The sequence below is a fragment of the Oncorhynchus clarkii genome, chromosome 5 (genome assembly GCF_045791955.1).
Source record: "Oncorhynchus clarkii lewisi isolate Uvic-CL-2024 chromosome 5, UVic_Ocla_1.0, whole genome shotgun sequence".
Classification (NCBI taxonomy): domain Eukaryota; kingdom Metazoa; phylum Chordata; class Actinopteri; order Salmoniformes; family Salmonidae; genus Oncorhynchus; species Oncorhynchus clarkii.
In genome coordinates this window covers 97,887,242-97,909,828 of record NC_092151.1, presented here as the reverse complement: position 1 = coordinate 97,909,828, position 22,587 = coordinate 97,887,242, and the positions used below count along the sequence as shown (strand labels likewise).

The following is a 22,587-nucleotide window of genomic DNA, read 5'->3' as shown; positions in this document are numbered from 1 at the left end:
AATGCAAGTAAAACTAAATGCACGCTCTTGAACCGATTGCTGCCCGCACCTGCCAGCCTATCCAGCATCACTACTCTGGACGGTTCTGACTTAAAATATGTGGACAATTACAAATATCTAGGTGTCTGGTTAGACTGTAATCTCTCCTTCCAGACTCACATTAAGCATGTCCAATCCAAAATCAAATCTAGAATTGGCATCCTATTTCGCAACAAAGCGTCCCCTTCACTCATGCTGCCAAACATACCCTGGTTAAAACTGACTATCCTACCGATCCTTGACTTTGGCGATGTCATTTACAAAATAGCCTCCAACAAATTGGATGCAGTCTATCACAGTGCCATCCGTCACCAAAGCCCAATATGCAACCCACCACTGCGACCTGTATGCTCTTGTTGGCTGGCCCTCGCTTCATATTCGTTGCAAAATCCACTGGCTCCAGGTCATCTTTAAGTCTTTGCTAGGTAAAGCCCTGCCTTATCTCAGCCCACAACGGTCACCATAGCAGCACCCACCCGTAGCACGCGCTCCAGCAGGTATATTTCACTGCTCCCCCCCAAAGCCAATTCCCCCTTTGGCCGACTTTCCTTCCAGTTCTCTGCTGCCAATGACTGGAATGAATTGCAAAAATCACTGAAGCTGGAAACTCATATCTCCCTCATTACCTTTAAGCATCAGCTGTCAGAGCAGCTCACAGATCATTGAATATGTACATAGCCCATCTGTAAATAGCCCATCTGTCACGACTTCCACCAAAGTCGTTTCCTCTCCTTGTTCGGGCGGCGTTCGGCGGTCGGCGTCACCGGTCTTCTAGCCATCGTCGATCCACTTTTCATTTTCCATTTGTTTTGTCTTGTTTTCCTACACACCTGGTTTCCATTTCCCTCATTGTTTGTTGTGTATTTTAACCTCTGTTACCCCCCATGTCTTTGTGTGGAATTGTTTGTTGTAAGTGTTTGTGCACATGTTACTGGTGCTCGTCAGTTTTTTTGTACCCATATGCTGTTGTATTTTTATGCCGTTGGTTTTTGGATTAAACTGCTCCGGCTACTACCTAGTTCTGTTCTCCTGTGTCTGACTTCCCTGCCAGCAGTTACATACCCCTTTACATCCAACTACCTCATCCCAATATTGTTATTTATTTATTTGCTATTTTGCACCCCAGTATCTCTACTTGCACATCTATCACTCCAGTGTTTAATTTCTAAATTGTAATTACTTCGCCACTACGGCCTATTTATTGCCTTACCTCCCTAATCTTACCTCATTTGCACAGACTATATAGACTTTTCTATTGTATTATTGACTGTACGTTTGTTTATTCCATGTGCAACTCTGTGTTGTTGTTTGTGTCGCACTGCTTTGCTTTATCTTGGCCAGGTCGCAGTTGTAAATGAGAACTTGTTCTGAACTGGCCTACCTGGTTAAATAAAGGCGAAATAAAATAAAAATAAAAATGTGTACAGTGTTGAGTCATCAGCATACATAGACACAGGCTTTACTCAGTGGCAAGTCCTTAGTAAAGATTGAAAAAAGTAAGTGGTCTAAACAGCTGCCCTGGAGAATGCCTGACTCTATCTGGATAATGCTGGAGAGGCTTCCATTAAAGAACACCCTCTGCTCTCCTGGACAGGTAACTCTCCATCCACAATATAGCCAGGATGTAAAGCCATAACACATGAGTTTTTCCAACAGCAGATTATGATAGCTAATGTCAAAAGCTGCACTGAAATCTAGCAAAACATGTCCAACAATTTTTATTATGAATATCTTTCAGCCAATCATCAATCATTTGTGGAAGTACCATGCATGTGCCCTCCCCTATAAGCATGCTGAAAGGCAGTTGATCATTTGTTTCCTGTGACGGTCCTGATGAGAGCCAGTTTCATCATAGCGCTTGATTGGTTTTTGCGACTGCACTTGAAGAAACTTGTTCCGAAGTAACTTACCTTCATGTCTTAAAGTAATGATGGACTGTTGTTTCTCTTTGCTTATTGGAGCTGTTCTTGCCATAATATGGACTTGGTGTTTTACCAAATAGGGCTATCTCCTGTATACCCATCATACCTTGTCACAACACAACTGATTGGCTTAAACACATTAAGAAGGAAAGAAATTCCACAAATTCACTTTCAACAAGGCACACCTGTTAATTGAAATCCATTCCAGGTGACTACTTCATGAAGCTGGTTGAGAGAATGCCAAGAGTGTGCAAAGCTGTCATAAAGGCAAAGGGTGGCTATTTTGAAGAATCTAAAATATATTTTGATTTGTTTAACACTTTTTTGGTTACTACATGATTCCTACATGTGTTACTACTTGTGTTATTTCATAGTTTTGATGTCTTCACTATTATTCTACAATGTAGAAAACATTAAGAAAAACCCTTGAATGAGTAGGTGTGTCCAAACTTTTACTGGTACTTTAGGTCCTGGATGGCAGGAAGCTTGGCCCAAGTGATGTACTAAGCCGTAGGCACTACCCTCTGTAGCGCCTTACGGCCGGATGCCGAGCAATTGCCATACCAGGCGGTGATCCAACCGGTCAGGGTGCTCTTGATGGTGCAGCTAACCGTAACCTTCTCTTGTGAAGGCCAGACGTAAGAGAGAGAACAAAGGCTAAACCTGGTCTTAACTTCCAATGCTCCATCCCCCTGCCCAACCCCCCTCCACGGCACTCCGCCAACCGCCAGGATGCCCGGCATCAGGCCATTCCAGGCATTCCCGTGATTGGCAGATAGCAGGTTGATTGGCATGTCGGACCCCGCGAACACTGGGTACTGGTAAGCACAACACAACCACATACTAGCCTAACACACAACACACAGCTGTCTGTGCGGGTCGCTACAATATGAATGTTATCTGTTGCTAGCAAGTTATCGATTTCATTAACCTTGTTTCTTAGGCTACCTTAACATAGGCCATTTTTTGGGGGCTTTTCTAGGATGATTGATTGTTTTTATTGCTTTACTGGGACGCTTATCAGATGTAGACATGACAGTGATATTAATGTTTGAGCTGATAGCGCAGGATGAGCTGCACACAGTAGACTTCCTATTAGGGCACACAGCCTCAATGCTAAAAGTATAACTCTGGTTCATAGGCAGATTATTACTGCTGACAATAGCCCCTGGGACAATGTACATCTGTAGCAGTACTACGACAACTCAGCCACACAATGGTAGGGATTATCTGAGCAGGGTTTAGGTCATTGATAAAACATTGTCTCAATGCGACCTTGAAATGCGTGGAATCGGTCCAGGCACCAATATGATATGGATGGACTCCTCATTCCTGTAGCATCTTCTGTTTCCAGAAGGTGTCAAAGTTATCTTTAGCCAGATGTATGTTGGGGAATAATCAGAATTGGTTGGTAACATAGGTAAGATGTTTTATATTCATCATATGTTTGTAAGTTACTTCTCATCAGAAGGTTATTTTTGTATAATACTGTGGCGGGGTTGCAGTATCTGTTCTATGTCAAGACTAAGTTGTTTGGGCCGGAGAGAGGGGAGAGGTCTTGGCTCCACAATGTCTGTGTGCCAGTCAGTGTGTCTCTGTGATCTTGTCAAGATAGGATGGATTTGATATATGCCTGTTGATATGGAGGATTGGTTTATGGTTCTGAGTTTGAGAAAATAACATGTTTTAGGAGACAGAGCTGAACGATGAATTATGCCTGCTGTCTTATCCTGTGTGTGTCTTTGCTATAAAGGATCTCAGTTGAAATGTGGAAGGGACTCTCAGAGAATTCATTGATAGACACTGAATTGATCTGAGAGTCACAGGGTTGTGATAGAGCTCATATAATTAAAAATTGACTTTGTGATAACTAACTCTGGCGTGTGTGTGGTTTGCTCTCATGATTTGGTAAATAGAGGAAATTTCCACGACATGTGTAATGGCAGTAGCCTGCTGAATCCAAGGCAAATCTGTCAAGAATTCTACATTTTAAATTGCATCAACTGCATCATTGCCTAGCTCTCCATTCCCAAATAAATAGGGTGGTTTAAGGAGCAGCGTCTCATCATTAAGGAGCAGCGTCTCGTCATTTCTTCTCATTTGCATGATTTACCGACCTGCTGCAGGGTTGTCACTAGTTAACACCGCCACAAAGTCAGAAACTCCTGCCTATTTCTACAGTATCTCTTATTCGAAAGTGATTTTAAACAGCCTTAACCACACTGCGAAACTAATTCCTAACCATAACCTTAAATTTGTACCAAAAATCAAATGTTTGTTTTCATAATTTTTTTTACGATATAGCCAATATTGACTTTGTGGCTGTGCTATCTAGTGGAAATACTGCTGCAGGTGTGTTATGATGGTCGGTCACAAGGCGGCGCTGCTGCACTGAAAATGCTTTGACCACTTTGAAATGTTATACTTTTTGTATTTCACATTGCATCTGAAACAAACTGTTGACAGACAGACATTTTTAGGCTACTATACTTTCATTTTATTGATTAGGAATTATGTATAGCTTTATCGATATATCTCAGATTTTAATCTTCAGACAACATTCGAGGATGACATTGGGGGCGATATAGTGATTGACGAACATAACAGCCTTGGCTGAAGATATTTTGAACCTAGACAGCCAAACACGGCCATGATGTAAAGCATGACCCAGAGTAGGCGGGAATAACCGAGTTTATTGACCAATGAAAAATCGTAAAAGCGCCCAGAGTCCAATGGTAAATGTAGTTGTCGTTTGACAACTGCTTGGGGTTTACAACAGGAGCAGTAGACGGGTATTCATTCACTGTGAATACCAAACTAACAGACTGTGTATTGAGTGAGAGTGCATCATTACCCCTTGAAGAATTGAACTATCAGTGAAAGGTAAGTCGTCTCCGGCATGATATTGTTTGACTTTTAATATACATATTTAGAACTCTCCGCCTGTTTCTACCGCTGACATAAAGTCCAAATATAACGTTACTCCGTTATGTTGGCCAAGGCAGCACAAATGCACCTCCATAACCAAAGTCATAAACCCCGCCCATTTATACAATTTATCCTCTTAAAATTGGATTTGAACCTAACAGTAACCACACTGCTAACCTTAAATTAAGACCAAAAAGCACATTTCTGTAGCCAATTTAGACTTTGTGGCTGTGAGTCTGACTTTGTGGCTATGGAAGCTAGTGGAAACCAGGTAGTGGCCGGTGGGGGAGAGACTATACGGTCACGCTTGGAGTTGGGACGGACGGATTTCAATCTGTCCCCACGAGCTCATTCAATTATTTATGCTAATTTATGCTTGTGACTCGAAACTTAAGCGAGGGTTTCAAACGTGCAGTGACGATTTTAACATGTCAATATTGGTGGTGCAAACTCAACCATAAAAAAAAAAAAAATGCATGCCACAAAGCCACTACAAAATATGTATTATTTTATTAGGCATATGCGGTCTAAAAAGGATCCACTTTTATAGATGATATACCGACTCACAGACAGCGCATTGCTCAAAACAACCCTTGCAATATCAACTGTAATTACATGGGTCTATTACAGTAGCCTACTGAACTTTTTGTTAAATATATTTGAATCGGAAGAGACTTTCACTGGCAAACATGATTACAGATCCAACAACATTATATAGTATCCCCTCCACGTGAAGAAAGTAAGCAAAACAATGAAATCATTCCACTGCTTAAAATTATGAATAAGATACTAATGAGACCTAAATAAGCAATATCACAATTGAGATGTACAAACTATGGCATAAGGAAACGAGTGGATACGAGGCAAGCCGTAATTTCGATTTAAGACATTCATGAGCAAGTAGTCGCTATAACTATTTGTTCAGCACTTTTTGAAATGTAGAGACAGAATTCAGAACATGGGGCGTTCTAACAGTATTCTCCCTGCACAAGTCAGAACCATATGATAAATAATGGCAACATATCATGGCGGCATATCATTGTTTTGCTTGCTTACTTAAATACTGTGCAGCCGTATTCATCAACCTGGCCAAGGCTTTCGACTCTGTCAATCACCACATTCTTATCGGCAGACTCAACAGCCTTGGTTTCTTATTAAATGACTGCCTCGCCTGGTTCACCAACTACTTCTCAGACAGAGTTCAGTGTGTCAAATAGGAGGGTCTGTTGTCCGGACCTCTATGGCAGTCTCTATGGGGGTAACACAGGGTTAAAATCTCGGCCGACTCGCTTCTCTGTATACATCAATGATGTTGCTCTTGCTGCTGGTGATTCTCTGATCCACCTCTACGCAGACAACACCATTCTGTATACTTCTGGCCCTTCTTTGGACACTGTGTTAACTAACCTCCTGACAAGCTTCAATGCCATACAACTCTCCTTCCGTGGCCTCCCAACTGCTTTTAAATGCAAGTAAAACTAAATGCACGCTCTAGAACTGATTGCTGCCCGCACCTGCCAGCCCGTCCAGCATCACTACTCTGGACGGTTCGGACTTAGAATATGTGGACAATTACAAATACCTAGGTGTCTGGTTAGACTGTAAACTCTCCTTCCAGACTCACATTAAGCATCTCCAATCCAAAATTAAATCTCCAATCGGCTTCCTATTTTACAACAAAGCATCCTCTTCACTCATGCTGCCAAACATACCCTGGGTAAAACTGACTATCCTACCAATCCTTGACTTCGGCGATGTCATTTACAAAATAGCCTCCAACACTCTACTCAGCAAATTGGATGCAGTCTATCACAGTGCCATCCGTTTGGTCACCAAAGCCCCATATACTACCCACCACTGCGACCTGTATGCTCTCATTGGCTGGCCCTCGCTTCATATTCGTTTGCCAACCCACTGGCTCCAGGTCATCTATAAGTCTTTGCTAGGTAAAGTCCCGCCTTATCTCAGCTCACTGGTCACCATAGCAGCACCCACCCGTGGCACGCACTCCAGCAGGTATATCTCACTGGTCACCCCCAAATCCAATTCCCCCTTTGGCCGCCTTCCAGTTCTCTGCTGCCAATGACTGGAATGAATTGCAAAAATCACTGAAGCTGGAGACTCACATCTCCCTCACTAACTTTAAGCACCAGCTGTCAGAGCATCTCACAGATCACTGCACCTGTACATAGCCCATCTGTAAATAGCCCATCCAACTACCTCATCCCCATACAGTTTTTTTTGTTGCTCCTTTGCACCCCAGTATCTCTACTTGCACATTCATCTTCTGCACATATATCACTCCAGTGTTTAATTGCTAAATTGTAATTATTTTGCCAGTATGGCCTATTTATTGCCTTACCTCCCTTATCTTACCTCATTTGCACACACAGTATATAGACTTTTTCTCTATTGTGTTATTGACTGTATGTTTGTTTATTCCATGTGTAACTGTGTTGTTTGTGTCACACTGCTTTGCTCTTTTTTGGCCAGGTCGCAGTTGTAAATGAGAATTTGTTCTCAACTAGCCTACCTGGTTAAATATAGGTGATTTAATTTTTAATAAAAAAAAATAAAAAATAAGCAGACATTGAAAGCTCTTGCAATATTCAATGAGGACATTTCTCTAAAACTGTCTTTAGGTTACACGTGCACCACCAATTCAGAACCGTAGGCTAAATTATAATGGGGAGACCAAATTATTAGCAGATGAGCTACTAACAGCTTGCCACACAACATACACTTATGTTCTTAGCTACAGCATACATATCTCCCTGGCAGATTTCATCATTTAGAGTGCCTTTGGAAAGTATTCAGACCCCTTGACTTTTTCCACATTTTGTTACATTTACAGACTTATTCAAAAATTGACTTAAAAAGATGTTTTGTGAACAGATCGTGAACCCCAAAGTGTACGTTTTGGTTCTAGAGGGGGGAGAATAAATATAACAATTATTTGGTTAGGGTTTAGGGGCAGATTCTCTCCTCTCCTCCCTGTCTCCACTAATGTCCCTCCTTCTCTCGTCTCCTCCCGGTCTCCACTAATGTCCCTCCTTCTCTCCTCTCCTCCCGGTCTCCACTAATATCCCTCCTTCTCTCCTCTCCTCCCTGTCTCCACTAATATCCCTCCTTCTCTCCTCTCCTCCCTGTCTCCACTAATGTCCCTCCTTCTCTCCTCTCCTCCCTGTCTCCACTAATGACCCTCCTTCTCTCCTCTCCTCCCTGTCTCCACTAATGACCCTCCTTCTCTCCTCTCCTCCCTGTCTCCACTAATGACCCTCCTTCTCTCCTCTCCTCCCTGTTTCCACTAATGGCCCTCCTTCTCTCCTCTCCTCCCTGTCTCCACTAATGTCCCTCCTTCTCTCCTCTCCTCCCTGTCTCCACTAATATCCCTCCTTCTCTCCTCTCCTCCCTGTCTCCACTAATATCCCTCCTTCTCTCCTCTCCTCCCTTCCCTGTCTCCACTAATATCACTCCTTCTCTCCTCTCCTCCCTGTCTCCACTAATATCCCTCCTTCTCTCCTCCCTGTCTCCACTAATATCCCTCCTTTCTCCTCCCTGTCTCCACTAATATCCCTTCTTTCTCCTCCCTGTCTCCACTAATATCCCTCCTTCTCTCCTCCCTGTCTCCACTAATATCCCTCCTTCTCTCCTCCCTGTCTCCACTAATATCCCTCCTTCTCTCCTCCCTGTCTCCACTAATATCCCTCCTTCTCTCCTCCCTGTCTCCACTAATATCCCTCCTTCTCTCCTCCCTGTCTCCACTAATATCCCTCCTTTCTCCTCCCTGTCTCCACTAATATCCCTCCTTTCTCCTCCCTGTCTCCACTAATATCCCTCCTTCTCTCCTCCCTGTCTCCACTAATATCCCTCCTTCTCTCCTCCCTGTCTCCACTAATATACCTCCTCCTCTCCTCCCTGTCTCCACTAATATACCTCCTTCTCTCCTCCCTGTCTCCACTAATATCCCTCCTTCTCTCCTCCCTGTCTCCACTAATATCCCTCCTTCTCTCCTCCCTGTCTCCACTAATATCCCTCCTTCTCTCCTCCCTGTCTCCACTAATATCCCTCCTTCTCTCCTCTCCCCCTGTCTCCACTAATATCCCTCCTTCTCTCCTCTCTTCCAGATGCAGTTCATGCTGCTGTTCAGTAGGCAGGGGAAGCTGCGTCTCCAGAAGTGGTATGTTCCTCTGTCTGATAAGGAGAAGAAGAAGATTACCAGAGAGCTGGTCCAGACGGTTCTGGCTAGGAAACCAAAGATGTGTTCATTTCTGGAGTGGAGAGACCTCAAGGTTGTTTACAAGAGGTGAGTAGTGATAGAGCTCAAGCACGTTGTTCTCTACAGTTGAAGTTGGAAGTTTACATACACTTAGGTTGGAGTCATTAAAACACGTTTTTCAATCACTCCACAAATTTCTTGTTAACAAACTATAGTTTTGGCAAGTCGGTTAGGACATCTACTTTGTGAATGACACAAGTAATTTTTCCAACAATTGTTTACAGACAGATTATTTAATTTATAATTCACTGTATCACAATTCCATTGGGTCAGAAGTTTACATACATTAAGTTGACTGTGCCTTTAAACAGCTTGTAAAATTCCAGAAAATGTAATGGCTTTAGAAGCTTTTGATTGGCTAATTGACATCATTTGAGTCAATTGGTGTACCTGTGGATGTATTTCAAGGCCTACCTTCAAACTCAGTGCCTCTTTGCTTGACATCATGGGAAAATCAAAAGAAATCAGCCAAGACCTCCAAAAAATTGTAGACCTCCACAAGTCTGGTTCATCCTTGGGAGCAATTTCCAAACACCTGAAGATACCTTGTTCATCTGTACAATCAATAGTACGCAAGTATAAACACCAAGGGACGACGTGGCTATCATACCGCTCAGGAAGGAGACACGTTCTGTCTCCTAGAGATGAACGTACTTTGGTGCGAAAAGTGCAAAACAATCCCAGAACAACCACAAAGGACCTTATGAAGATGCTGGAGGAAACAGGTCCAAAAGTATCTATATCCACAGTAAAACAAGTCCTATATCGACATAACCTGAAAGGCCGCTCAGCAAGGAAGAAGCGACTGCTCCAAAACCACCATAAAAAAGCCAAATGTCCTCTGGTCTGATGAAACAAAAATAGAACTGTTTGGCCATAATGACCATCATTATGTTTGTAGGAATGTTTGTAGGAATAATGTTTGTAGGAAAATTGGGAATAATGGGGAGGATTACAAGCCTCAGCATCATGTTGTGGGGATGCTTTGCTGCAGAAGCGACTGGTGCACTTTGCAAAATAGATGGCATCATGAGGAGGAATATTATGTGGATATATTGAAGCAATATCTCAAGACATCAGTCAGGAAGTTAAAGCTTGGTCACAAATGGGTCTTCCAAATGGACAATGACCCCAAACATACTTACAAAGTTGTGTCAAAATGGCTTAGTCAGGGTATTGGAGGTTTTGGAGTGGCCATCACAAAGCCCTGACCTCAAGTTTGTAGAAAATGTGTGAGCTGAACTGCAAAAGCGTGTGCGAGCAAGGAGGCCTACAAACCTGACTCAGTTACACCAGCTCTGCTGGTTGTGGGAAGCTTGTGGGAGGCTACCCAGAATGTTTGACCCAAGTTAAACAATTTAAAGGCAATGCTACCAAATACTAATTGAGTGTATGTAAACTTCTGACCCACTGGGAATGTGATAATAGCTGAAAAAAATAATTCTCTACTATTATTCTGATATTTCACAATCATAAAATAAAGTGGTGATCGAACTGACCTAAGACAGGGAATTTTTACTAGGATTAAATGTCAGGAATTGTGAAAAACTGAGTTTAAATGTATATGACTAAGGTGTATGTAAACTTCCGACTTCAACTGAATATAGTGCACTACTTTTGGCTTTGGTCAAACGTAGTGCACTATATAGGGAAAAGGATGGTATTTGGGAAGCAAGCCATCCCCCAACAGGTTGCCATCCTTATCACTGTCAGAAAAGTATCTTCGGATCAGGATTTATTTGGGCTTAATTTGTTGTGCCGTACATACACACGTATTACTTCATAATGAATTAGAGCTGGGCGGTGTCCTGATTTCCATACCGTCATAGCGTTTCTGTACCACCCGAGGGTATACGGTATTACCTGCAGTGTACAAGAGCTGTTATTTATTATTTATTTTTTATGCTAACAAAGTACTAGCGAATTCCCATAGAGCAGTTAATCCCAGGCAATGCTGTCGGGGGTACGCCAAATAAAAATGTGATTCACATAAAATATCATTTTTCAAACAGTGCATTTATATTTTCCAATGGGGATATACATTTGGGTGAGTTTTTTTTTCTTTCTCGCCTGAGTAGCCTCATTTCACTGCCAAAAATCTAATTAAACCATCTAGTGTTCAGCGAAATAACAACACAATGTCAAATACAGTTAGTCAAATAATTAACATCCAATCACATTAAGCATTACTCTCTTGCGGGAAACCTTCACTCTTGTGCGGACATTGACTACACCGCTCTCATCGCGTGCGCGAGTGTTGCAAAATAAATGTAGTAATCTATATTATTCAATTATTGCGCGCGCGCCAACGAGCGTCTGCGTTGCCAAGGGCTAAAATAAAATTAAGTTATATTTCTGACGCAGATCACGCTGCAAGTCCTGCCTCTCCCATCACCTCATTGGTTTATAGAAGCAGGTACCCACGTGCCATCTCCTCATTGGTTATACCCACGTGAGTGACTTAAAGACGAATGAGGTCAGTGGCGGTAATGCACCTAATTTATGAAAGTTGCCAATCACAATATAAAGTCAAGAGAAGAAAAAGCCTAGAAGGAGGAGAGATGACTAGAAATTATTCGGTTGACTGTTTTATGTGTGGCTTAATTGTCGGAGTAGAGGACCTTGTGCACTTCAGGTAAAATAACAACTCAATGTTTATGTCCCAGGACAAATTAGCTAGCAACAGCAAGCTAGCTAAATAGAACAAATTAGATAGCAAGTGCAAGCTAGCAAGCTAAATTGCCATAAAGGTTTAATGCTTTTCGACCTGTCCCCAAATAAATGTAATTGGTTCAGAGTTTGTTTTGATATTTTAACCTGCCGTGATCGCGTTTGGTGTGGGGGGACAAAATACTTTTATTCATAATGGCGCACGCGCGCAGTCGTTTTAGGTTCCGTTTTGGAAACGAAACATGACAATTTGAAAAGTAAGCCACTGGAGTTTTTTGAGCGAGATTAAAGACAGCTTTCGAGTAGTAAGACATGTATGAAAGCAACAGATACCATTAATAAGAAGGGGCTGGAAGCGTCTTATATGGTGAGCTACCGAGTGGCTAGGACAGGCAAGCCCCATACTATTGTGGAGGACTTAATTATTTCTGCTGCTGCGGATATGGCAGGGACAATGCTGGGGGAAAAGGCCCAAAAAACTATACAGACAATGCCTTCATCAAACAACACTGTTTCACAATGCATCAGTGACATGGCAGGAGATGTTTTGAAACAATTTGCATACAAGGCAGGGAATTCTATGCGTTACAGCTGGATGAGTCAACAGACGTGGCGGGCCTGGCACAGCTCCTGGTATATGCCCGTTACGTTTATGGGGGGTCAATTAAGGAAGACATCCTCTTCTGCAAACCACTGGAAACCAGGACATCAGGAGAGGATATTTTTAAAGTATTGGACAGCTTTGTGACATCAAATGGACTTTGGTGTTCAAGATGTGTTGGTATCTGTACTGATGGCACAAAAGACATGACAGGGAGATATAGTGGAGTGGTAACATGCGTGCAAGCTGTTGCTCCCGACGCCACTTGGGCACACTGCAGCATCCACTGAGAGGCTCTTGCTGCCAAGGGAATACCTGCCAGCTTGAAAGACGTTTTGGACACTACAGTGAAAATTGTTAACTTTTATTAAAGCAAGGCCCCTGAACTCTCGTGTATTTTCTGCATTATGCAATGATAAGGGCAGCAACCATGTAACGCTTTTATAACATATAGAAGAGCGCTGGTTTTCAAGGGGCAAAGTATTGACACGTTTTTTTAAATTGAGAGACAAGTTTTAAGTTTTCTTTACTGACCATAATTTTCTCTTGTCTGACCACTTGCACGATGACGAGTTTCTCACATGACTGGCCTATCTGGGTGATGTTTTTTCTCGCCTGAATGATCTGAATCTAGGATTACAGGGACTCTCCGCAACTACATTCAATATACGTGACAAAGTTGAGGCTATGATTAAGAAGTTGGAGCTCTTTTCTGTCTGCATTAACAAAGACAACACAAAGGTCTTTCATTCATTGTATGATTTTTTTGTGTGCAAATAAACTCAAGCTTACGGACAATGTCAAATGCGATATAGCGAAGCACCTGACTGAGTTGGGTGTGCAATTACGCAGGTACTTTCCCGAAATGGACGACACAAACAACTGGATTCGTTATCCCTTTCATGTCCTGCCTCCAGTCCACTTACCGATATCTGAACAAGGGAGCCTCATTGAAATTGCAATAAGCTGTTCTGTGAAAATTTACTTTAATCAGAAGCCACTGCCAGATTTCTGGATAGGGCTGCGCTCAGAGTATCCTGCCTTGGCAAATATGCTGTTAACATCTCTGGGATATGTGGGACGCTAGCGGAAAATGCAGAGCGCCAAATTCAAATAAATTACTATAAAAATCTAACTTTCATTAAATCAGACATGTAAGATAGCAAATTAAAGCTACACTTGTTGTGAATCCAGCCAACATGTCAGATTTCAAAAAGGCTTTTCGGGGAAAGCAAACGATGCTATTATCTGAGGATAGCACCTCCGTAAACAAAGAGAGAAACCATATTTCAACCCTGCAGGCGCGACACAAAACGCAGAAATAAAAATATAATTCATGCCTTACCTTTGACGAGCTTCTTTTGTTGGCACTCCAATATGTCCCATAAACATCACAAAGGTCCTTTTGTTCGATTAATTCCGTCAATATATATCCAAAATGTCAATTTATTTGGCGCGTTTGATCCAGAAAAACACTGGTTCCAACTGGCGCAACGTGACTACAAAATATCTCAAAAGTTACCTGTAAACTTTGCCAAAACATTTCAAACTATTTTTGTAATACAACTTTAGGTATTTTTTTACGTAAATAATTGATAAAATTGAAGACGGGATGATCTGTGTTCAATACAGGAGGAAAACAAACTGTAGCTAGCTTTCTGGTCACGCGCCTCTATCTAACAGTAACACATGAAGTGACCCTCGTTCAAGATGGCCGTACTTCTTCATTACACAAAGGAATAACCTCAACCAATTTCTAAAGACCGTTGCCATCCAGTGGAAGCGATAGGAACTGCAAGAAGGTCCCTTTAGAAATCTGGATTCCCAATGAAAACACATTGAAAAGAGAGTGACCTAAAAAAAAAAACTATCTGAATGGTTTGTCCTCTGGGTTTCACCTGCTAAATAGGTTCTGTTATACTCACAGACATGATTCAAACAGTTGTAGAAACTTCAGTGTTTATCTTATCTTCTGGGGATGAGTAGCAGGCAGTTGAATTTGGGCATGCATTTCATCCGGACGTGAAAATACTGCCCCCTGTCACCAAGAAGTTAAGACACTGATGCCCTTTGCAACAACGTAGCTATGTGGGAGTGGATTCTCGGCCCTCACTAGCATGAAAACCAAATACAGGCACAGACTGTGTGTGGAAAAATATTTAAGACGGACTCTCTCCAATGCAAAGTTATACAGAGTTATGTGCATCCTTTCAAGCACAACCATGTCATTAACCTGTGGCGAGTTATTCACAATTTTTGGAATTTTATGTTTAATATATGTATAATTGATAAGAGGGAGTAGTTCTGAAACATTGATAAGAGGAAGCAGGCGTACTGAAACATTGATAAGAGGAAGCAGGTCTACTGAAACATTGATAAGAGGGAGCAGGTCTACTGAAACAGTAGTAAAAGGGAGCAGGTCTACTGAAACATTGATAAGAGGGAACAGGTCTACTGAAACATTGATAAGAGGAAGCAGGCCTACTGAAACATTGATAAGAGGAAGCAGGCCTACTGAAACATTGATAAGAGGGAGCAGGTCTACTGAAACATTGATAAGAGGGAGCAGGTCTACTGAAACATTGATAAGAGGAAGCAGGCCTACTGAAACATTGATAAGAGGGAGCAGGTCTACTGAAACATTGATAAGAGGGAGCAGGTCTACTGAAACATTGATAAGAGGGAGCAGGTCTACTGAAACATTGATAAGAGGGAGCAGGTCTACTGAAACATTGATAAGAGGCGGTAGGTCTACTGAAACATTAAGATGGGGTAGGTCTACTGAAACATTAAGATGGGGTAGGTCTACTGAAACATTGTTAAGAGGGGGTAGGTCTACTGAAACATTGATAAGAGGGAGCAGGTCTACTGAAACATTGATAAGAGGGAGCAGGTCTACTGAAACATTGTTAAGAGGGAGCAGGTCAAAAAATTATAAAAAGTAACACAGAAATAACAATAACGAGGCTGTATACAGAGGGTACCGTTACCGAGTCAGTGTGTGGGGGTACAGGTTAGTCAAGGTAATTTGTACATGTAGGTAGTGGTAAAGTGACTATGCATAGATAATAAACAGAGAGTAGCAGGCAGCAGTGTAAAACCAAAGGGATGAGGGGTCAATGTAAATAGTCCGGGTGGCCATTTATTTAATTGTTCAGCAGTCTTATGGCTTGGGGATAGAAGCTTTTAAGAAGCCTTTTGGACCTTGACTTGGCACTGGTACCACTTGCCGTGTGGTAGCAGACAGAACCGTCTGTGACCTGGGTGACTGGAGTCTTTGACAATTTTTGGGCCTTCCTCTGACACAGCCTAGTATATAGGTCCTTGATGTCAGGAAGCTTGGTCCCAGTGATGTACTGGGCCGTACGCACTACCCTCTTTAGCGCCACCACGATCAGCTCCTTTGTCTTGCTCACGTTGAGGGAGACAGTGCCAGTTCTCTGACCTCCTCCCTATAGGCTGTCTCATCGTTGTCGGTGATCACTGTTGTGTTGTCAGCAAACTTAATGATGGTGTTGGAGTCGTGCTTGGCCACGCAGTCGTGGGTGAACAGGGAGTACAGGAGGAGACTAAGCACGCACCCCTGAGGGGCCACCATGTTGAGGATCAGCGTGGCAGATGTGTTGTTGCCTAACCTTATCCACTGGGGGCCCGTCAGGAAGTCCAGGATCCAGTTGCAGAGGGCGGTGTTTAGTCCCAGGGTCCTTAGCTTAGTGATGAGCTTTTTGGGCGCTATGGTGTTGAACGCTAAGCTGTAGTCAATGAACAGCATTCTCACATAGGTGTTCCTTTTGTCCAGGTGGGAAAATAGAATTGTGGAGTGCTATTGAGATTGCATCATCTGTGGATCTGTTTGGGCAGTATACGAAATGGAGTGGGTCTAGGGATTCTGGGATGATCGTGTTGATGTGAGCCATGACCAGCCTTTCAAAGCACTTCATGGCTACCTACATGAGTGCTACGGGTCAGTAGTCATTTAGGTAGGTTACCTCCGCTTTCTTGGGCCCAGGGACTATGGTGGTTTGATTGAAACATGTCGGTATTACAGACTCGGTCAGGGAGAGGTTGAAAATGTCAGTGAAGACATTTGCCAGTTGGTCCGCGCATGCTCTGATTGCATATCCTGGTAATCTTGCTGTCCCCGTGTACTTGTGAATGTTGACCTGTTTAAAGGTCTTGATCACATCGGCTACGGAGTGTGATAACACAGTCGACCGGAACAGCTGGTGCTCTCATGCATGCTTCAGTGTTGCTTCCCTGTAAAACGAGCATAAAAGGCATTTAGCTCGTCTGGTAGGCTCACGTCACTGGGCAGGTCACTGCTGGGTTTCCCTTTGGTAGTCTGTAATAGTTTTCAAGCCCTGCCACTTCCAACGAGCGTCAGAGCCGGTGTTGTAGGTTTGATGGTTTGTCTGAGGGTATAGCGTCCAGATTAGTGTCCCGCTCCTTGAAAGCGTCAGCTCTAGCCTTTAGCTTGGTGCGGATGTTGCCTGTAATCCATGGCTTCCAGTTGGGATATGTACATATTGTCGCTGTGGGGACGACGCTGTCGATGCACTTATTGATTAAGCCGGTGACTGAGATGGTACACTCATCAATGTCATTGGATGAATCCCAGAACATATTACAGTCTGTGCTAGCAAAACAGGCCTATAGCGTAGCATCCGCTTCATCTGACCACTTACGTATTGAGCGAGTCACTGGTACTTCCTGCTTTAGTTTTAGCTTGTAAGCAGGAATCTGGAGGATACAATTATGGTGAGATTTGCCAAATGGAGGGAGAGGGAGAGCTGTGTATGCGTCTCTGTGTGTGGAGTAAAAGTGGTCTAGAGTTTTTTTTCCTCTGGTTGCACGTGACATGCTGGTAGAAATGAGGTAAAGCGGATTTAAGTTTGCCTGCATTAAAGTCGCCGGCCACTAGGAGCGCCGCTTCTGGATGAGCATTTTCTTGTTTGCTTATGGCCTTCTACAGCTCGCTGAGTGCGGTCTTAGTACCAGCATCGGCTTGTGGTGGTAAATAGACGGCTACGAATAATATAGATAAACTCTCTTGGTAGATAGTGTGGTCTACAGCTTATCATGAGGTACTCTACGTTAGGTGAGTACTACCCCGAGACTTCTTTAATATTAGACATTGCACACCAGCTGTTATTTACAAATAGACACACACCTCCACCCCTTGTCTTACCAGACGTAGCTGCTCAATGCATGGAAAACCAGCCAGCTATATATTCTCTGTGTCTTCGTTCAGCCACGACTTGGTGAAACATAATACATTACAGTTTTTAATGTCCCGTTGGTAGGATAGTCTCGATCATAGATCATCCAGTTTATTTTCCAGTGATTGCACGTTGGCCAATAGAACGGATGGTAAAGGTGGTTTACCCACTCGCTGACGAATTCTCAAAAGGCACCCCGACTCTTTATTTCTGTCTTTTCTTCATGCGGATGACGGGGATTTGGGCCTGGTCTTGGGGAAACAGTATATCCTTCGCATTAACCAAAAAAATCTTCGGCCAGTTTGAGGTGAGTAATCGCTGTTCTGATATCCAGAAGGTATTTTCGGTCAAAAGAGACGGTAGCAGCAACACTACAGTGGGGCAAAAAAGTATTTAGTCAGCCACCAATTGTGCAAGTTCCCCACTTAAAAAGATGAGAGGCCTGTAATGTTCATCATAGGTACACTTCAACTATGACAGACACAATGAGAAAAAAAATCCAGAAAATCACATTGTAGGATTTTTAATGAATTTATTTGCAAATTATGGTGGAAAATAAGTATTTGGTCACCAACAAACAAGCAAGATTTCTGGCTCTCACAGACCTGTAACTTCTTCTTTAAGAGCATCCTCTGTCCTCCACTCGTTACCTGTATTAATGGCACCTGTTTGAATTTGTTATCAGTATAAAAGACACCTGTCCACAACCTCAAACAGTCACACTCCAAACTCCACTATGGCCAAGACCAAAGAGCTGTCAAAGGACACCAGAAACAAAATTGTAGACCTGCACCAGGCTGGGAAGACTGAATCTGCAATGGGTAAGCAGCTTGGTTTGAAGAAATCAACTGTGGGAGCAATTATTAGGAAATGGAAGACACACAAGACCACTGATAATCTCCCTCGATCTGGGGCTCTACGCAAGATCTCACCCCGTGGGGTCAAAATGATCACAAGAACGGTGAGCAAAAATCCCAGAACCACACGGGGGGACCTAGTGAATGACCTGCAGAGAGCTGGGACCAAAGTAACAAAGCCTACCATCAGTAACACACTACGCTGCCAGGGACTCAAATCCTGCAGTGCCAGACGTGTCCTCCTGCTTAAGCCAGTACATGTCCAGACCCATCTGAAGTTTGCTAGAGAGTATTTGGATGATCCAGAAGAAGATTGGGAGAATGTCATATGGTCAGATGAAACCAAAATATAACTTTTTGGTAAAAACTCAACTCATCGTGTTTGGAGGACAAAGAATGCTGAGTTGCATCCAAAGAACACCATACCTACTGTAAAGCATGGGGGTGGAAACATGCTTTGGGGCTGTTTTTCTGCAAAGGGACCAGGACGACTGATCTGTGTAAAGGAAAGAATGAATGGGGCCATGTATCGTGAGATTTTGAGTGAAAACCTCCTTCCATCAGCAAGGGCATTGAAGATGAAACGTGGCTGGGTCTTTCAGCATGACAATGATCACAAACACACCGCCCGGGCAACGAAGGAGTGGCTTCGTAAGAAGCATTTCAAGGTCCTGGAGTGGCCTAGCCAGTCTCCAGATCTCAACCCCATAGAAAATCTTTGGAGGGAGTTGAAAGTCCGTGTTGCCCAGCAACAGCCCCAAAACATCACTGCTCTAGAGGAGATCTGCATGGAGGAATGGGCCAAAATACCAGCAACAGTGTGTGAAAACCTTGTGAAGACTTACAGAAAATGTTTGACCTCTGTCATTGCCAACAAAGGGTTAGGTCAAAGTATTGAGAAACTTTTGTTATTGACCAAATACTTATTTTCCACCAGAATTTGCAAATAAATTCATAAAAAATCCTACAATGTGATTTTCTGGATTTTTTTTTCTAATTTTGTCTGTCATAGTTGAAGTGTACCTATGATGAAACATTTGAAGAACTTGCAAAATTGGTGGCTGACTAAATACTTTTTTGCCCCACTGTATGTACAAAATAAGTTACAAACAATACGAGAAAACAAATAGAATAGCACAGTTGGTTTGGAGCCCGTAAAATGGCAGCTATCCCCTCCGGCGACATTATGTAAAATACCAGTTTAAAGTTTAAAATACTACATTAAAGTCCCATCCAAAAGATGGCACCTTACACAGGGCGATATCCCCAATCACTACCCAGAGGTATTGGAATAAAAACATTTAGACCAGAGGAAAGAGTGCCTCTTACTGGCCCTCCACTTCCAGCAGCATCTGGGACCGACCAGGACCGACCCTGCTTAGCTTCAGAGGCAAGTCAGCAGTGGAATGCAGGGTGGTATGCTGCTGGTAGGCATACGGTGCATCCGGAAAGTATTCAGACCCCTTGACTTTTTCAACATTTTGTTAGGTTACAGTGTTGTTCTAAAAATAGATTAAATAAAACATTTTTCCTCATCAATCTATACACAATACACCATAATGACTAAAGTGAAAACAGGTTGTAATTTATTTTTGCAAATGTACACTACCGGTCAAAAGTTTTACAACTCATTCAAGGGCTTTTCTTTATTTTTAATATTTTCTAAATTGTAGAATAATAGTGAAGACATCAAAACTATGACATAACACATGTAGTAACACATGTAGGAATCATGTAGTAACCAAAAAAGTGTTAAACAAATCAAAATATATTTAATATTTGCGATTCTTCAAATAGGTCTTGATGACAGCTTTGCACACTCTTGGCATTGTCTCAACCAGATTCATAAGGTTGTCACCTGGAATGCATTTCAATTAACAGGTGTGCCTTCTAAAAGTTCATTTGTGGAATTTCTTTCCTCCTTAATGCATTTGAGCCAATCAGTTGTGTTGTGATAAGGTAAGGGGGCGGGGGGGTATACAGAAGATAGCCCTATTTGGCAAAAGGCTAAGTCCATATTATGGCAAGAACAGCTCAAATAAGCAAAGAGAAATGACAGTCCATCATTACTTTAAGACATGAAGGTCAGTCAATACGGAAAGTTTCAAGAACTTTGAAAGTTTCTTCAAGTGCAGTCGCAAAAACCATCAAGCGCTATGATGAAACTCTCATGAGTTTCTCTCATGAGGACTGCCACAGGAAAGGAAGACCCAGAGTGACCTCTGCTGCAGAGGATAAGTTCATTAAAGTTAACAGCATCAGAAATTGCAGACCAAATAAATGCTTCACAGAGTTCAAGTAACATACATCTCAACATCAACTGTTCTGAGGAGACTGAGTGAATCAGGCCTTCATGGTCGAATTGCTGCAAAGAAACCACTACTAAAGGACACCAATAAGAAGAAGAGACTCACCTGCATGAAGAAACATGAGCAATGGACATTAATTAGATCGGTGGAAATTTATCCTCTGGTCTGGAGTCCAAATTTGATTTTTTTATATTTTTTTGGTTTCAACTGCCGTGTCATTGTGAGACGCGGTGTGGGTGAACGGATGATCTCTGCATGTGTATTTCTCACCGTAAAGCATGGAGGAGGAGGTGTTATGATGTAGGGGTGCTTTGCTGGTGACACTACCTGTGATTTATTTAGAAATCAAGGTACACTTAACCAGCATGGCTACCACAGCATTCTGCAGTGATACACCATCCCATCGGGTTTGCCCTTAGTGGGACTATCATTTGTTTTTCAACAGGACAATGACCCAACACACCTCCAGGCTGTGTACGGGCTATTTTACCAAGAAGGAGCGTGATGGAGTGCTGCATCAGATGACCTGGCCTCAACAATCACCCGACCTCAACCAAATTTAGATGGTTTGGGATGAGTCGGACCACAGAGTGAAGGAAAAGCATCCAACAAGTGCTCAGCATATGTGGGAACTCCTTCAAGACTGTTGGAAAAACATTCCAGGTGAAGCTGGTTGAGAGTGTGCAAAGCTGTCATCAAGGCAAAATGAGGATATTTGAAGAATCTCAAAAATAAAATATATTTTGATTTAATTAACTTTTTTGGTTATGATTCCATATGTGTTATTTCATAGTTTTGATTATTCTACACACGTTCAAAACAACGCAGGAGTGGCTTCGGGACAAGTCTCTGAATGCTGATGAGAGAGGAGAGGATAGGCAGAGGGGAGAAGAGGCTGAGGGGGGAGAAAAAGGGGAGAAATAGAGGCAGGGGAGAGGCAGAGGATAGGGGAGGGGGAGAGGGCAGATGAAAGGAGGGGAGAGGCAGAGGAGAGGCAGATGAAAGGAGGGGAGAGGCAGAGGAGAGGCAGATGAAGGGAGAGGAGAGGAGTCCGATGAAAGGAGAGTCCGATAAAAGGAGAGGCAGAGGGAGGAGAGGCAGAGGCAGAGGGGGGAGAGCAGAGGGAAGGGGGAGGAGAGGAGAACAGGAGTGGAGAGGGGGAGAGGCAGATGAGGAGAGGGGAGAGGCAGATGAAGGGAGAGGAGAGGCAGATGAAAAGAGAGGCAGAGGAGGAAGGGAGAGGCAAAGGAGAGAGAGGAGGGGGAGGAGATGGGAGAGGAGAACAGGGGAGTGGAGAGGTATAGGAGGAGGCAGAGGGGATGAGGAGAGGCAGAGGGGAGAGGGGAGGAGGACAGTGGAGTAGAGAGGGAGGTGAGGAGAGTGGCAGAGCAGAGGAGTGGAGGAGAAGGGAAGGGAGAGGCAGAGGAGAGTGGGAGGAGAGGAGAGAGTGACAGAGAGCTTTGCCAACAGTGCCATACCAACTCCATCCCTCTCTTACCTCCATCTCGACAGACTCAGCTCTGTCCTGTTCCTCATGCTCCCATGTTGTTTTTCTGTTTCTGCTGTGCCATCGATGACCAGGACACCAAGCTGTGAGTGTTATTAACAGGTGTGTGTGTGGGGGGTTTCAGGTATGCCAGCCTGTATTTCTGCTGTGCCATAGAGAACCAGGACAACGAGCTGATCACACTAGAGATCATCCACAGATATGTGGAACTACTGGATAAGTACTTTGGCAGTGTACGTATCCATCTATTCTCTAC

The 22,587-nt window shown here is 43.1% G+C and overlaps 1 protein-coding gene across 2 annotated transcripts in view; it reads left to right on the top strand.

Annotated features, from left to right (window-relative positions):
* The first annotated feature begins 4,716 nt into the window (after positions 1 to 4,716).
* LOC139409603 (AP-1 complex subunit sigma-2-like) overlaps positions 4,717 to 22,587 on the top strand; it is a 40,092-nt gene continuing 22,221 nt past the window's right edge. Inside the window, exons 1-3 of one of the 2 annotated variants that reach the window (XM_071155014.1) lie at positions 4,717 to 4,844; positions 9,017 to 9,195; positions 22,456 to 22,564. In XM_071155014.1, coding sequence (XP_071011115.1) covers positions 9,017 to 9,195; positions 22,456 to 22,564 — 288 coding nt within the window. In that variant the 5' untranslated portion in view covers positions 4,717 to 4,844. The remainder of the gene's footprint in view (positions 4,845 to 9,016; positions 9,196 to 22,455; positions 22,565 to 22,587) is intronic. The other variant, XM_071155013.1, reaches the window with a different exon arrangement.